The 14,068-nt window shown below is 40.2% G+C and overlaps 1 protein-coding gene across 1 annotated transcript in view; it reads left to right on the forward strand.

Annotated features, from left to right (window-relative positions):
* Positions 1-375: 375 nt before the first annotated feature.
* LOC121887731 (collagen alpha-1(XXI) chain-like) overlaps positions 376-14,068 on the forward strand; it is a 68,037-nt gene continuing 54,344 nt past the window's right edge. The window contains exons 1-15 of the mRNA XM_042398656.1: positions 376-500; positions 760-896; positions 1,199-1,318; positions 2,888-3,004; positions 3,398-3,584; positions 4,593-4,758; positions 4,892-5,114; positions 7,051-7,224; positions 8,297-8,374; positions 8,509-8,520; positions 8,864-8,953; positions 12,793-12,846; positions 12,954-13,007; positions 13,728-13,781; positions 13,874-13,927. Of these exons, the coding sequence (XP_042254590.1) occupies positions 422-500; positions 760-896; positions 1,199-1,318; positions 2,888-3,004; positions 3,398-3,584; positions 4,593-4,758; positions 4,892-5,114; positions 7,051-7,224; positions 8,297-8,374; positions 8,509-8,520; positions 8,864-8,953; positions 12,793-12,846; positions 12,954-13,007; positions 13,728-13,781; positions 13,874-13,927 (1,599 nt within the window). The 5' untranslated portion in view covers positions 376-421. The remainder of the gene's footprint in view (positions 501-759; positions 897-1,198; positions 1,319-2,887; positions 3,005-3,397; positions 3,585-4,592; positions 4,759-4,891; positions 5,115-7,050; positions 7,225-8,296; positions 8,375-8,508; positions 8,521-8,863; positions 8,954-12,792; positions 12,847-12,953; positions 13,008-13,727; positions 13,782-13,873; positions 13,928-14,068) is intronic.

Here is a 14,068-nt window from a genome sequence, read left to right on the forward strand (position 1 = left end):
TATAGTGCCTTCAAAAATTCCACAATGGAAATAAAAAAGTAGTGTCTATGGCATGTACATGACTTCCTACTAACAATCCTACAATACCATGCATCACATTTTAAAGATGCAAAAATTAAAAACTAAAAAAATGTTCCAAATAATGTTGATTCATACTTGTTGGAAATATTACTCATAATATTGAGTGTCTATTATGTAGGGGGTGATTTTGGACACAGCCATTCATACTTCTGCCAAGAATGTCCTTGCATTATTACCACACAGGTGATCAAAACAGCCTCTATACTGCTCTTAAGCAACACCACACCAAGCATGCCAGTAGTATGAGTGTTAAACCTGTATGATGTATTCAAATCGCTGTTTTCACTGCTGTTTTAGCCAAGTTGGACTGGAACGAGGTGAACCACCCTCCTTGAGAGCCATGTTGCTGTGGTCCATATGGACTACAATATTACTACTGACCCCGCTGGATGCTGCAGAGGCGGATGATGTCCGAGCAGGTAGAGATGATACAGTTATACCATAAGAGAGCCCAACACTGAGTTGTGAAAAAGTAAATGAAGACACATATTACAAACCAATGGGACTTTTTGGATACAGCTTCTGTTGATTTGAAATGAAATGTTTCCATAATTTTGATTACAGCAGCATTAAATATTGACCTCTGAGTATGAAATAAAACAGATTTTAGGTTTGTATCTGTTTGAATTTTTAAGGTAGTTCCTTTTGTGTGTGTGTGTGTGTGTGTGTGTGTGTTAGGCTGCAGCACAGCAGTAAATGACCTGGTCTTTATTGTCGATGGCTCATGGAGTGTTGGCGTCCCTGACTTCGAAACAGCTAAGCAGTGGCTTATCAACATCACCAGCCAGTTTGACATCAGTTCCCATTACACACAGGTAATATAAACCACATTATACTTAATGCACTGAGCAGGAATTTTAACATACCTACTGTATGCACAAGTGTTACATTCAAACCTCAGTTGTCCTTCCAACTGAGATTGTAATTTCCAGATTACTGACCCCTTTTTATTTTCTCCTGTCAAATTAGTGATGCATGCTGCAGTATCTGTATTAGCTGCCAGTTTCAATAAGAATACAATATATTATCCCAGCATGTGCCCATTCCAAGTGCCACAGATCGTCAATAAATCAGCATTACACCTACATTAGTTTTTGGCTTGTTGTGTCTGCTGTAGGTGGCTGTGATCCAGTACAGTGACACTCCCCGTCTGGAGATTCCTCTGGGGAAGCCCCAGGGTGGATCAGAGCTCATCCAGGCCATACGGAGCATCACTTATCTGGGAGGAAACACACAGGCAGGAACCGCATGTTTACTCTGACAACTCTATCAGTCCTAGTTGGCATTGCATATTATCAGAATATACTATATATGTTCAAACTGAATAACTGTACACATACACACCAATACATGGATTATATATATATATATATATATATATATATATATATATATATATTATAATAGGCTTATTATATTATAATAGGCCATTTTTTTTGAGTGTTAGATAAGGAGATCAACACAGAGCTAGAGGCAGGGGGTGATTAGCCTAGCTTAGCATAAAGATTGGAAGCAGGGCGAAACAGCTAGCCTAGCCCTGTCCAGTTTTCAGAAACAACTACCAAGATCTCTAAAATTCACTAATTAACAGTTTAGTAACATGGTGTAGCTATTTCCTGGGCAAAACAGCTGGGCACGGAGTCCTGTCGTCACAGTCAGGTTATGAGGTAATCAGTGAAGACACTTCACAGAAGTAATGGGCGGGTGGATAAGACATAAGACGTTGTTGCAGTACGTCAATTCACCTACAACCACAAATTATCATTTTGATAGCTAGCTGTTTTCCCTGACTGCCAGTCTTTACGATAGACTAATTGCCTCTGGCTGTATAGCTCCATACTTAAAGGGAAACTCCACCAATTTTACACATCAAAGTCTCTTGGGGGGTACTACTGTATATGGGGAAAAAAGTTATATAAAGCCTTTTTGTGGCTCCAGAGGGAGCTGTGTGAAATCTGATAAATTGCCTTGAGAGATGATTGGATTGAGTCAGTGTTGGTTGGGGCTGAAGACTACACATTTGAAAATAAAAAAATCTGGGGGTATGGCGTTACACACAAGTGAGGTTACCAGACCTCTGTAGCCCAATCCTCATCTCTGCTTGAGGTTAGCAGCCCCAGGCTTCATTAGCCATGAGAGTGGTTTTGAAGAAGAAGAAAATGAATAATTGACTGATCAACTATGACACCTACTGTAGGGAATTTCACCCCAGAAGCTATGCAATACTAAGAAACTAAAGTTAACACTCAAGACAAGGCAGACATGCTTGCTGAGAGAAGAAGGATGTGATACAACATTAATCAATTAAATTAAACAGTGAATCAAATTAATCTTATCTTATCTATGAAAGAAAAAGGAGAAACTAAGTATCTGCTGGGATTTTACAGATGGTGGTAAATACATATAAACATGAATACAAATGGCTAACCCACCAGTGGTACCTCTGGCTTGGTTGTCCATTCAAACATAGCTGGCAGTGTTTGCTGGTGGGAAGATGGTGAGGGTTCATGACCTTGTCACTAGCAACTCCTACTAGTTGATTAGGGCACCTGCTTGGAGCAGGGCAGGGAAAGAACAAAAATACTTTACTCTTAAAACTTAAAACATACTATTAAATATCAATAAAAATCTTCCACTACTTCATTTAAAAACAAAAAAACTCATAAAGTGGAGCAGGGCGAGGCTGGAGAGACACACTACACTTAACTGTGTCCAGGAGTGCCAATGTTAATTCACCACAGGTGCATGCACAGCAACACCACAAGCACAGATATTCTCAATAAAATTGAAATAGTTTGTTTTGCAGACGGGCAGAGCCATCAAGTTTGCTGTGGACCACGTCTTCTCCTCCTCCCAGCGAGCCAGACAAGTTAAGAACCGCATCGCTGTGGTGGTCACTGATGGCAAATCTCAGGATGACGTGGTAAATATGTTCACTTGCTTGAGTGAAGCATTTTGTGAGATCTTAAATCACAGCGTCAGTGTCAAAGAGTTTCAAACCATGGTATGAAAAAAAAGATAGGAACTCGCTGATCCATAGTGCCTCAACAAGGAGCCACTATTGGCATGGGGCATCGTTTTCATTGTCTTCATTAGTGTCATCATGGAAACAACAAGGGCACAAGGGACAGCGGTTCAAAGTAACTGGCTTTTCCTCATTCCACTGAAAGCTAATACTTGTTAGTGCTGTTTATTATATTACTGTGTTGCTCTTCCTGCATAAACCCTCTGTCAATCTGTTTGCTTGCACTAAATGGAAACCATCTCTCTTAACCATGGGGGGCTGATTTTCCCCACTGGCACCCTGTTTCCATAGGTGGATGCCAGTATGGATGCACGAGCTGAGGGCATTACATTATTCGCTGTTGGAGTTGGCAGTGAGATCACCACCTCGGAGCTGGTATCCATTGCCAACAGACCATCCTCCACCTATGTCCTCTACGCTGAAGATTACACCACCATTGACCGTATCAGAGACTCCATGGAGCAAAAGCTCTGTGAAGGTCAGAATATCTTCCATATCCTTTTATCTACTTGTCTTGTTCATCAGCTCTCTGGTCAAATCTCTCAAATTTACCTTTTCTACATTGCAATTGACTGAGATGATATTGGAGACATTGTTGACAGCTTGCTAATAAGTAGCAACTGGTATTGGTGCAAGTTTCTTGTCCCATACCCTACCTACCTTATGCCCAGTTAACTGCAGACTCACAAGGAGCCCACAGGGGACAACAATAGTCTCTATTATTATAATTATTATCTATTTTTTTATTAGCCTCTTTTAGCTTTTTTGTTTGTTGGTTTTATGGCACTGCAAAAAAAGTTCTGATAAACCCTCTAAACTGAACAGCTAACAGAAAGTTAGCAACTAGCTGGTGAAGAAAGTCAAACAAGGAGAGTGTATTGTGTGAATATTGGACTTACATTTATCAGGATACCAGAACTACTACTCCAAGTGAATGAATGTTTTTTTGCTAATGTAACAATTTGATAAGGCAATAATACAGGGCTATGTGTCTGTCAGATTGTTATGGAGTCCATCAAGGTGGCAAAACAAGAAAACAAAAAAGAACCTTTCAGTTTTTTGTCTGATGTTTTCAACTGCTACATAGCTTGTTAACTAACGTATGGTAAACCACCCTCACCGAAAATGGCAATGCAAGCTAGAAGGAAGAGCAGAAGTAAGCAGAAGAAGCAGATGTGGGAACAGAAAAAAACATGTGGCACATGTAATTAATAATTCATAATGGCTGCATTCCACTTTGTTTTCCCTATTCTGATGCCCTAGTGCTGTGCATTATGGCTCACTGTGACACTGAGACACCATTAATGTTATTGTTGTTTTCTTGTGTACATTGGATAGCTAATTTTAAATTCAACAAGTGTGCCATAAAAGGTTAGGTTTGCAACAGTGTAGGCAAAGGTGGTGTCTGCCGTTGTTGAGTAGTGAGCCAAACGTTCTTGCATATTTAGAAGTCAACTGTCTGAATGAATTACACTTTTCTTTCTAGAGTCTGTGTGTCCAACACGAATCCCGGTGGCATCTCGTGATGAGAAAGGCTTTGAGCTGATGGTTGGCATGAACATTCAGAAGAAGGCCAAGAAGATCCCTGGTTCCCTGGTGTCCGAGACAGCCTTCTCCCTTACAGCCTCCACAGACATTACTGAGAATACCAGGTAGCATACTGTTGAGAGTGACATAGCCTTCCACATTTTTTGAGTTTTGTGAATGTCACTCTATCCCAGTTAACTACTATTTAAAAATGAATGTCATATCTTGCTACTGTATTTTATTTTATCTTTCCACTAGGGAGATTTTCCCAGAAGGCCTCCCTCCGTCCTATGTATTTGTAGCCACCTTGCGTCTAAAGCGGTCCTCTAGCAAGTTGACCTTTGACCTTTGGAGGGTGCTGTCTAAGGATAAGGAGATCCAAGCTGCAGTGACACTGAGCGAAAAAGACAAAACTGTCACCTTCACAGCCACTAGTATAACAAACATGGACCAGAGAGTCATCTTTAAAGCCGGCTTTCAGGTTGGTGCTATGACAGAATAATGATCACTTGGCTATTTGGCTTTTGGCCAATATTTGTGAAAATGCCCTACATTAATAATAATGTTCAAGAAACACTACTTTACCAGTGCCTCAGCAGGAGATGGCTGCTGAGTCACTACAGCTACAAAGACTTTGTTAGCCTAAATGTTGCATGGCATTAAGTTTTGCTATGTTGATTAGCCTAGTTTTGCTGCTAACACCATGTTCATACACAAGCATTGAAAAGTAGCAGGCTGACTTTTTCCTTTTGAAAAAACAAAAACAAACAAACCTGAGACCAGGTGTACCTCATTAATTAATTATCAGAGATAATTTGTGAAATGCACTGCCACTCAAAAATTCTGATCTATCATCATCATATGGTGCACTCAAATTTGACCCAAAGGCTTTGCTGAGGCCTCCCTGCGTTGTCCAGAAATATGCCAAAAGAAGGCAGAGCAGAGCGAAAAGATGCAAAGAAACAGAATGAATATAAGCTTTTTACCGAAAAGAACATATTTGGATGTAACTCCTTTGTAATCACCAACATTTTCATTAGTAATTGTAATTTAAATACATATTTTCGTATTTTTTCTCAGTAACTGTAACAGATTACGATTACATTTATTTTGTAATTTAATTACGTAATGCCGTATCATGTAACTAGTTACTCCCCAACACTGGTTCCTGTGCATCGCTGCTGGATACGTATGTAAAGTTTGCTATTCATTAACACTATAATTCAATGAGCTGGGAAGGTATATGAAGGCTTGTTGCTGTGAGTCTTTCTGCACTGTCCTCCAGTGGCCAAAAGTCACTTAATGCAGCTTTAAAGAAGCTCATTTAATTCAGCTGCTTTAACTTGCACCATTATTGATATCCCCCCAATGGTATAGCACCTAAAAAGTTGATTTATTACATAACATAATAAAAACAAATATTACAACAGTTTATATTAGTAATTTTAGAGTGTACTGTGCTGTGTTACCATTTGTTATTTTTCTGCAGTGCTACTGACAGAACATATTGTGTTATTTGTAGAGTCTGTCTCTTCCAATCCTGGGTTTCCCTTCATGTTGCTTGCTGTGAACAAGTCTGACTGAAATGACTCGCAGAGAGCCAAACTAGCAGTTATTTAAACATCAACCCCTGTTCAGTTCAATATGCACTTCAACCAGTGAAGATCTAATGTGATGGAAGCCAGGAGAGAGCTCAAAGAAAATGTTTCCGACTCTAAACCACCAGCTAGTTTCTCCAATGGAAACTAGCTGGTGGATGTGTAGCACTTGGAGCTCATGTCTCTTTGTTCATGGCAGCACAAAGTAATAATACGTCCTGTAGGACATACTAGGGTGTTTTTCCAAAGGCACCCTCCATCCTAACACACACCTAGACTTTAAACTTTAGAGCATTGAACAGGGTTGTAATTATGTTCAGTTTCTGTTTGCACATGTTTGATTTGATTTGGTTTGATGTGGCACAAGTTAGAAGCCTGTGATTTGTCATTTGGAAATGATGGCTGTGGCTCAGTCCCAAAGAAACAATAGCTGCTCTGTTCCTCTCTCCCTCTATATGGTTTGAGCTTTTAAGAAAAGATTATGATGGAAAAAGGAAGGGCTTCTTGGTTGTAATACCTCTCTGGTCACAACTATTTGTGGAGCATTTAGGGAGCACACAATTCCGGCCTTACTCACAAAATTAGATTAGATGAAACACATGCACACATAAGACTGCCAACAGAAGTGGAAGGCTGAGTGAAAGAAGATTTGACAAGTTAATCGTTTTCATATCCACCTTTGCTCACGACTCCAACCTTGAACAATGATGTTTCAGTCTCGTAAATGAACAAGCTTTCAGTAAATGTATATTTATATTTTTAGATAACCTTTAAAGAAACAAACTCATTCATGAAATTCATCTTTGTGCCTTCTTTCAGACTCTGTATGATGGAAAATGGCATCAGCTCAAACTCCTAGTGAGGCCTTACCAGGTCACCGGTTTCCTTGACGATCAACCGATCCAGGAAGTAATGTTGGAGCCAATGGAGCCCATTTACATCAATGGGGAGACACAGGTGGCTAAGAGGCGAGGAACAGACATCACTGTGCCTGTGAGTACAAATCATATCTGTAAATTGTATTTCTGAATGAGAAATCCAAGTACACCATGAGCAATACTTAAAGTCTACAGCCATGCAAGTTGCTAGATGTCTGGTGTTCACCAAAGTCAGTAGGCTTCATCCACTGAGGACCATGAATGTCCTTCATGTCAATCGATCCAAATTGTTAAGATATTTCAGTCTGGACCAAAGAAAACAGGAACAGAAATCTAAAAACAGATGGAAATATTTTCACACCAAGTGCTGATGATCCCCAAGCCCAGCCCACGAAGCAAGGCAAGGCTAGAGAAAATATTAGTGGAGCTGAGAAACTACGATTGTAGGGCTTCAAGCGCAAAGGGCTAGAAGAGGAAACTGCAGCAGAACTTAAAATGTTGTTGGCATGCATGGCATTTGGCTCAACACATTTTAACATGAATGTTTGTTTGAAATAATTTGATATAAACTGTAGAAAAGGAGACTAATTGCACAATATGACTAAAGGCTGAAGGGATCTTTTCCAGTGCCAACCTACAGTATTGGCTACTGGGGGACAAATTAAGTGGGTTGAGCTAATATTTACTGAACTATATATACTCGACTATATATACTCTTTTTGTATCACTTTTTCCTTTTTGTTTCTATGCTGTTTTAAAAATAGTTTGTAAAGTCTGACCGTTGCTTTTGTGCACATGTATGTGCATATGTTGTATGTACCTATTGTGAAGTTACAAAAAATGGGATTTAAGCATTATCATTAGTAACATTGTCAAGTTACTAAAATATAGAGTCCTTCTTTTAGAAAATTATGCCTTGTCCCTGCAGTTTATGGCTGAAAAGGACAGGCCTGAATTTGAACTCAAAACCCTCAGTTTCAACATATTTTGGCTGAAGATGCAAATGATAGAGATGCCATATGAAGTGCCAGTTTACACTATATATTTATTATCAAAATCAGTAAAACTGTGAGCTGTGTGTTTATTAAAAGCCTGATTTTCACAATTTAACACTAATGAAACAGACATTAGTTTTTCTGATGAAGCATGTCAGAGGTCATCACATTTTTCATGCTCTTTGGATTCAGTTGGACATTCAGAAGCTGCGTCTGTACTGTGATCCTCATCAGAGCGAGAGAGAGACAGCTTGTGAGATCTACTCTGTGGTAAGATCTCTAACCTTTTCTTTACTGCAAAGGTCACATTTTATTTTTCAAATTCTGTACAAGGTTGCATATGTAAGGCTACTGTACACCGATAATAACTTCATCTCTTGTCTTCTTTCTCTTTTGGTACACAGGATGATGAAAGGGTAAGTATAGGTTGTACGTGTCCCTCACACTATTTTAATCTGACTTTAATTCAGAAAGTTTAGTCACTGAGGTAATGCAAGTGTAACATAACTAACCAATAATATAACAACTAATGAGATATTAAAAAGTGGAAATCATTGTCTACATTCATATCTTGCGCCAAGAAGTTTGACTTAAAACCTTAATGTAAAAATAATTGATACAATTGATAATTGTAATAATCAGTTTTACTTTGACATTAATGACTCTCTCTCTATATAAATGTGTTTTTTCCTATAATAATGAGCAAAGCTTTGAGTGTGTTTTTGTATTGCAGACATCAGTGTGTTTGTGTTTTCTCAGTGTTCTCTGAATCGAACAGCCACAGAGGAGGAGGAAGACTGCAACTGTGTAGTTGGACCACCAGGGCAGCGTGGCCTGCCAGGACGCATGGTAACACACACACACACACACACACACACACACACACACACACACACACACACACACACACACACACACACACATACACACACACACACACACACAGGACATTTGATATAGGACTTGTCTCTTCTTTTGACACCACGGCCTTTAAGCTGCATTAATCTATTAATTAAGCTATTAATCTATAGCCAGTGTACAGCTCTACTATGATGTAACGGACTGGACAATGCTCTGATGTGTGTGTGATCAACCAAAATACATCACAAGCTATTATTACTGTGATAACGCCAAATAGATGAATATGGAATGCACTGTTTGCTCATGTGTGTCTTTAAGTTTTTATGGATAATTGTTTGGTTCTTGTTGCTTCTTTGCTTCAGTAATACATCAGCTCCAATTGGAGTCAACACAATATCTTTATATTGGAGGTTATTACACACATTGGTAGTTATTTCCACGCTCATCCACAGCGGTATATGCTATACGGAAAGAGAGGAAAGACCACAACACACAAATTGAAGACTAGAAAAGTGCTGAGGAAAATTGCAACTGAGTATTTGATGAGGAATTGGTGCAGTATACCAAAAGTAAAAACGTCTAGACCTCACCTCAGTCCTCTGCTAATGACCCCTAATGAATTCTAGTTATAATGACTCACTTCTAATGACTCACAGTAGCATTTGTTTATCCAGGGAGGTTTTGGAATCTCCAAGTGTTTTTTTTGGAGAGCTGCTTAAACATACATTCAAAAAATAGAGTGAAGAATCCTCATACAGTACTGCATGGGCCTAACCATGAGCCACTTTGACTCTTGACTCTTTGACACTTTGACTGTTCACATTTGGCCATTAGTCTTTCTTTTATGTCATTCCCTATGTCACTTCCCCCATTTTCTGTCATTTTTCTAGTGTCAGATAAATGAAGAAAATTCCCCTAAGAAATAACTGAAATTCAGATGTGAAACCACTGTTAGTCAGTGTTGCTAAGGAGATATAGGCTTTTGGTAGGTTTTGAGTATGTCACTTTACATGTTTTTCTAAAAAAATAAGTTTGGTCAAAGAAAAGCTGACAGACTGTTAGCAATCTTGTTAACTCAGAGAGCTTTATTTTCCCTCGTCAATAACTTTTTGTTGAATTAAATGATGTGCAGTGGTGAGCAAAATGCCAGAAGGATTTAAACAACAGTGGAGAAAAAAATAGAAAGCAGCTCTGGAATCGATTGCGACTGGCTAGCATTAGCCTGATCATCAGCTACAGCAGTTCACCAACTAGCCCTGCAAGTAGTTACTACGTCACTATTATGACCTGGCTCAAGTGGCCACAACAAAAGGGAAAAACACCATGTGAATGTTTAACAAAAGATTATTTATCAAATTAAACAGATTCACTAAATAGTTACAGTTTGGGGTATGAATGTCAGTATAATCAGTAGTGCAGTGTGCATGAGTGGAAGATGTGTATATGGGTGCTGTACGATGCATAAAAGTAAAGATAAAGAACTAAAGCAACATAACCAAATTGAAAAGGCGTCTGTGGGGAAGAGGGGAGAGCTGGAGCAGCAGCCAAGTGCCAGAGAGTCAGCCAGAGACTGAGCTGCAGCCCAGAATTAAATAACCTGGGAACACCCTCAGGTGTTTTCTTTACCCCCAAATATCCACATCTATCATGTGCTGCTTGTAACACCACATCACAGAAGTTATTCTGCACAACCTGAAGATTCACTTCCCACTTTCTCACAAGCAAATCCTCAAGGACAAAGTATCCATGTGCCACATCTTATTTTTTCTACCGGCAAAGCCTCATCTCACAAATCAGACAGAGATGAATCAGCCCTTTGGCTCTTCATCCATTCCTCCCTCGAAACAAGTGGAGGAAGATCAGGCAATAAAACCACATGTTCTGCAGTCACGATACCTTTGCTACACCCCGAAACAGGCAGGTCTGGATCACACACGTCACAGCTCGGTGCGCATATCACCGCACAGGATGAGCATTCACGCTAGAGCTCTGTGCATGCGTCATGGCGCAGGCTGGAAAAACCCCTGGATAACTCCGACCACTCTCCTCCAGCTCCCCAGATGCCAGTGGTTTGGAAATAATCACATGAGACTGCGGCACATCGGCCCACACAGCAGCACATCGGCCCACACAGCACTATCAGCCAGGTCATTGCCCAAAATCATAACCACATTGTCAAGTGGCAACACAGCACGCACCCCAACAGGAACAATGCCCTGTAACAGTTCACAATCCAACACAATATAATGGTGTGGGAAAGGAATTAAGCCCAGCTCAGCCCTCTTCATCAGTACCAAATCCCCCATTTCTGTAGTGGGTGAAAAAGGCAAAACTGACTCCACAATAAATCAGTGTTTAGCACCTGTGTCACCCAATACCTTAATTGGAACATGCATGTCACTACCAACCAATGACATCCACAGCATCAACGATAAACAGCTCAAAACCAGAACCAGTTTGGGGACTCAGGCTAGAACCAGAACTCAAATCCACACACAAGGGTGTCTGCTCCAGCATAGCCTAGCTGGAGCATACAACAGCGAATGACGCAAAGGCGAAGATGAATGACGCGGAGGCGGCAGTGAATGATGCTTAGCTCTTGGCTTCAACAGCGGACACTTGTGAATGGCACACAACAATCCGACACCAGGTCAGAAACCAATGCCTCCAGAGAGAAAAAACACAGTGTATTTCTCAAAACCAATAAACCAGAGCAAAACTAGAGCTAAACCAAAGCAAAAACAAAGACCAAAACAACCCTGGCCACAAAACAAGCAGCCCAAAGCCAGCACGCAGCTGGACTAAATCACCTCATCAGCTGTGCAGTCACACCATGTGCCTCACTACTACCTGAGGCACAACCAAACTTTCTAACAAAACAACCTAAATGGACAAGCCCCCATTTGTTATGACCAGGCTCAAGTGGCCACAACAAAAGGGAAACACACCATGTCAATGTTTAAAAAAAGATAATTTATTGAATCAAATTAAACAAATTAACTAAATAATTACAACATGGGATGTGGATGTCAGTATAATCAGTAGTGCAGTGTGCATGAGTGGAAGCTGTGTGTGGGGTTGTTGTGCAGTGCATAAAAGCAAAGACAGAGAACTAAAGCAACATAACTAAATCGAAAAGGCGTCTGTGGGGAAGAAGGGAGAGCTGCAGCCAAATGCCAGAGAGTCAGCCAGAGCTGTGCTGAGCTGTGCTGCAGCCCAGAATTACATAACATGGGAACACTCTTAGGTGTTCCCAGTTGCGCTAACGATCACCTGCAAATACAAAGCAGACAACCAGATAAATTGCACAACAAACACAGTCCACAACAGATGACACTGCAGGGGTCATCACAGTCACCCACCTATTTTGCATGGATGAGTAATTGTCACTTAGTGGTATGACCACTGCTGAAGTTGGTTTGGTATACAGCCAGCATATGTTGGCTAATGTTAGCTAACAGAGATTACATTACTGAGTTAGCGCGCTGACTTAATGACTCTTTTCTACTTGAGCTACTGTTACACTATGTGTCAACATTTACTGTTGTTCGGTATTTGGCACTTGTAGTCCCAGTGGCTGCTGTTCAACTTAAGTTAGATAGTCATGCTTTAAAGGAAACCAACCTTTTGATCGTCTTCCATCTATGCGTCCCTAGTACATGATTTGTTGTGGTGCTCCATGATATAGATTACTATACTATATTGAGTGAAACTCTGCAAAAATTGAGTATTTAAGATTATGTATTTCAAATGCCTATCTAGTACAGTGTGTTAATTTGATTAGAATTTATTTCTTTGTTATGTGACAAAGTGTTTTAATGCTATAGGGTTTCCGTGGGGAGAAAGGGAGAGAAGGACCACCCGGACCTGATGGTAAGCCTGTAAGTATTCACCAGTTCTTCATTACTTCCTTTATTTTCACCACTTCACTCTATTCTCACCAGATTCAGCACATGATGGAATCATTTTATGGTGTCTCTGTCCCCAGGGTAAAGAAGGGAAACCTGGGGAAAATGGCCCTCCTGGATTACAAGGGGAGAAGGTAAAAATGTGTGCATTATAACACTCTTTGACTAGCCATACTGTAAGTCCCACTTCCTACTTGGATGATACTGATCAACAAAATCCATTCAATTAAACTCTTTTCAGCTCCAGACTTGCAGTGCTCTAAAAAAATACATAATGTCGCCAAAATAATTTTTTACTTCCATTCAACCCCTTCTGAAAAAACTGATATTAATCTTGCTAAACCCAAGAACTACAGGTCCATTTTAAAGTTGCTTTTCATTTTGAAAGTCTAGAGAAGGTTATCTGCAACAAACTTTTGAAATTTGTGGAGGAAAATAAAGCTCAATGCTTCGAGATCCAGATCATAATATTTTATTCAATAGCCTGAGGAAGTAGGTTGGAATATCTCGTATATCACTCGAATGGTTTTCCTCCTATTTATCTTATGCATGTTTCTTGTATCCGTTGCAAAGTATCTGATTGGGCTCCTTTGACAATCCTTGGACCTTTAAGGGTTATGTCTCTTGCTATGCCGACAATAGCCACCTTTATGTATTTGTCAAATCTGGCTACTTGATGTAATTGTCTCAAAGAGATCGTTTTTTGGATGTTGTCAATATCATAGTTTCCTCCAGATAAATGACAACAAAATTCTTGTCTTTTCCTCTAATCAGACCTTTGATATAACACATCAGCACTGCATTTCTGCTTGTGATTGAATAATTTCAGCTAATGTTTTCCCTCGGCTGGGCAGGGTGAAGATGGCCCAGCAGGACCAAGAGGGGAGCCTGGCCTTAAGGGGGACAAGGTAAGACCTTGAAGAAGAAGTTTTATCAGTGTCATGCCTTTTCAAAACCGTTGCCAGTACTGATGATACCTGATTCTACTGACCTTGCCCAGGGAGAGAGAGGAGAGCCAGGCTTGCTGGGAGAACCAGGACCCCCAGGACCCAAGGTGAGATACAGAATTCAGCAGTGTTTCTGGTAGCTAATGCTAAATTTATCCTGGTTAAACATGAGATTGAGTGAATACTGCACACTGATCACTGACTTCTTACACTAGTAGCTGCAGCTTTTTGTAAAGTGCAATCAGCAC

Source organism: Thunnus maccoyii, chromosome 21 (genome assembly GCF_910596095.1).
Source record: "Thunnus maccoyii chromosome 21, fThuMac1.1, whole genome shotgun sequence".
NCBI classification, from domain to species: domain Eukaryota; kingdom Metazoa; phylum Chordata; class Actinopteri; order Scombriformes; family Scombridae; genus Thunnus; species Thunnus maccoyii.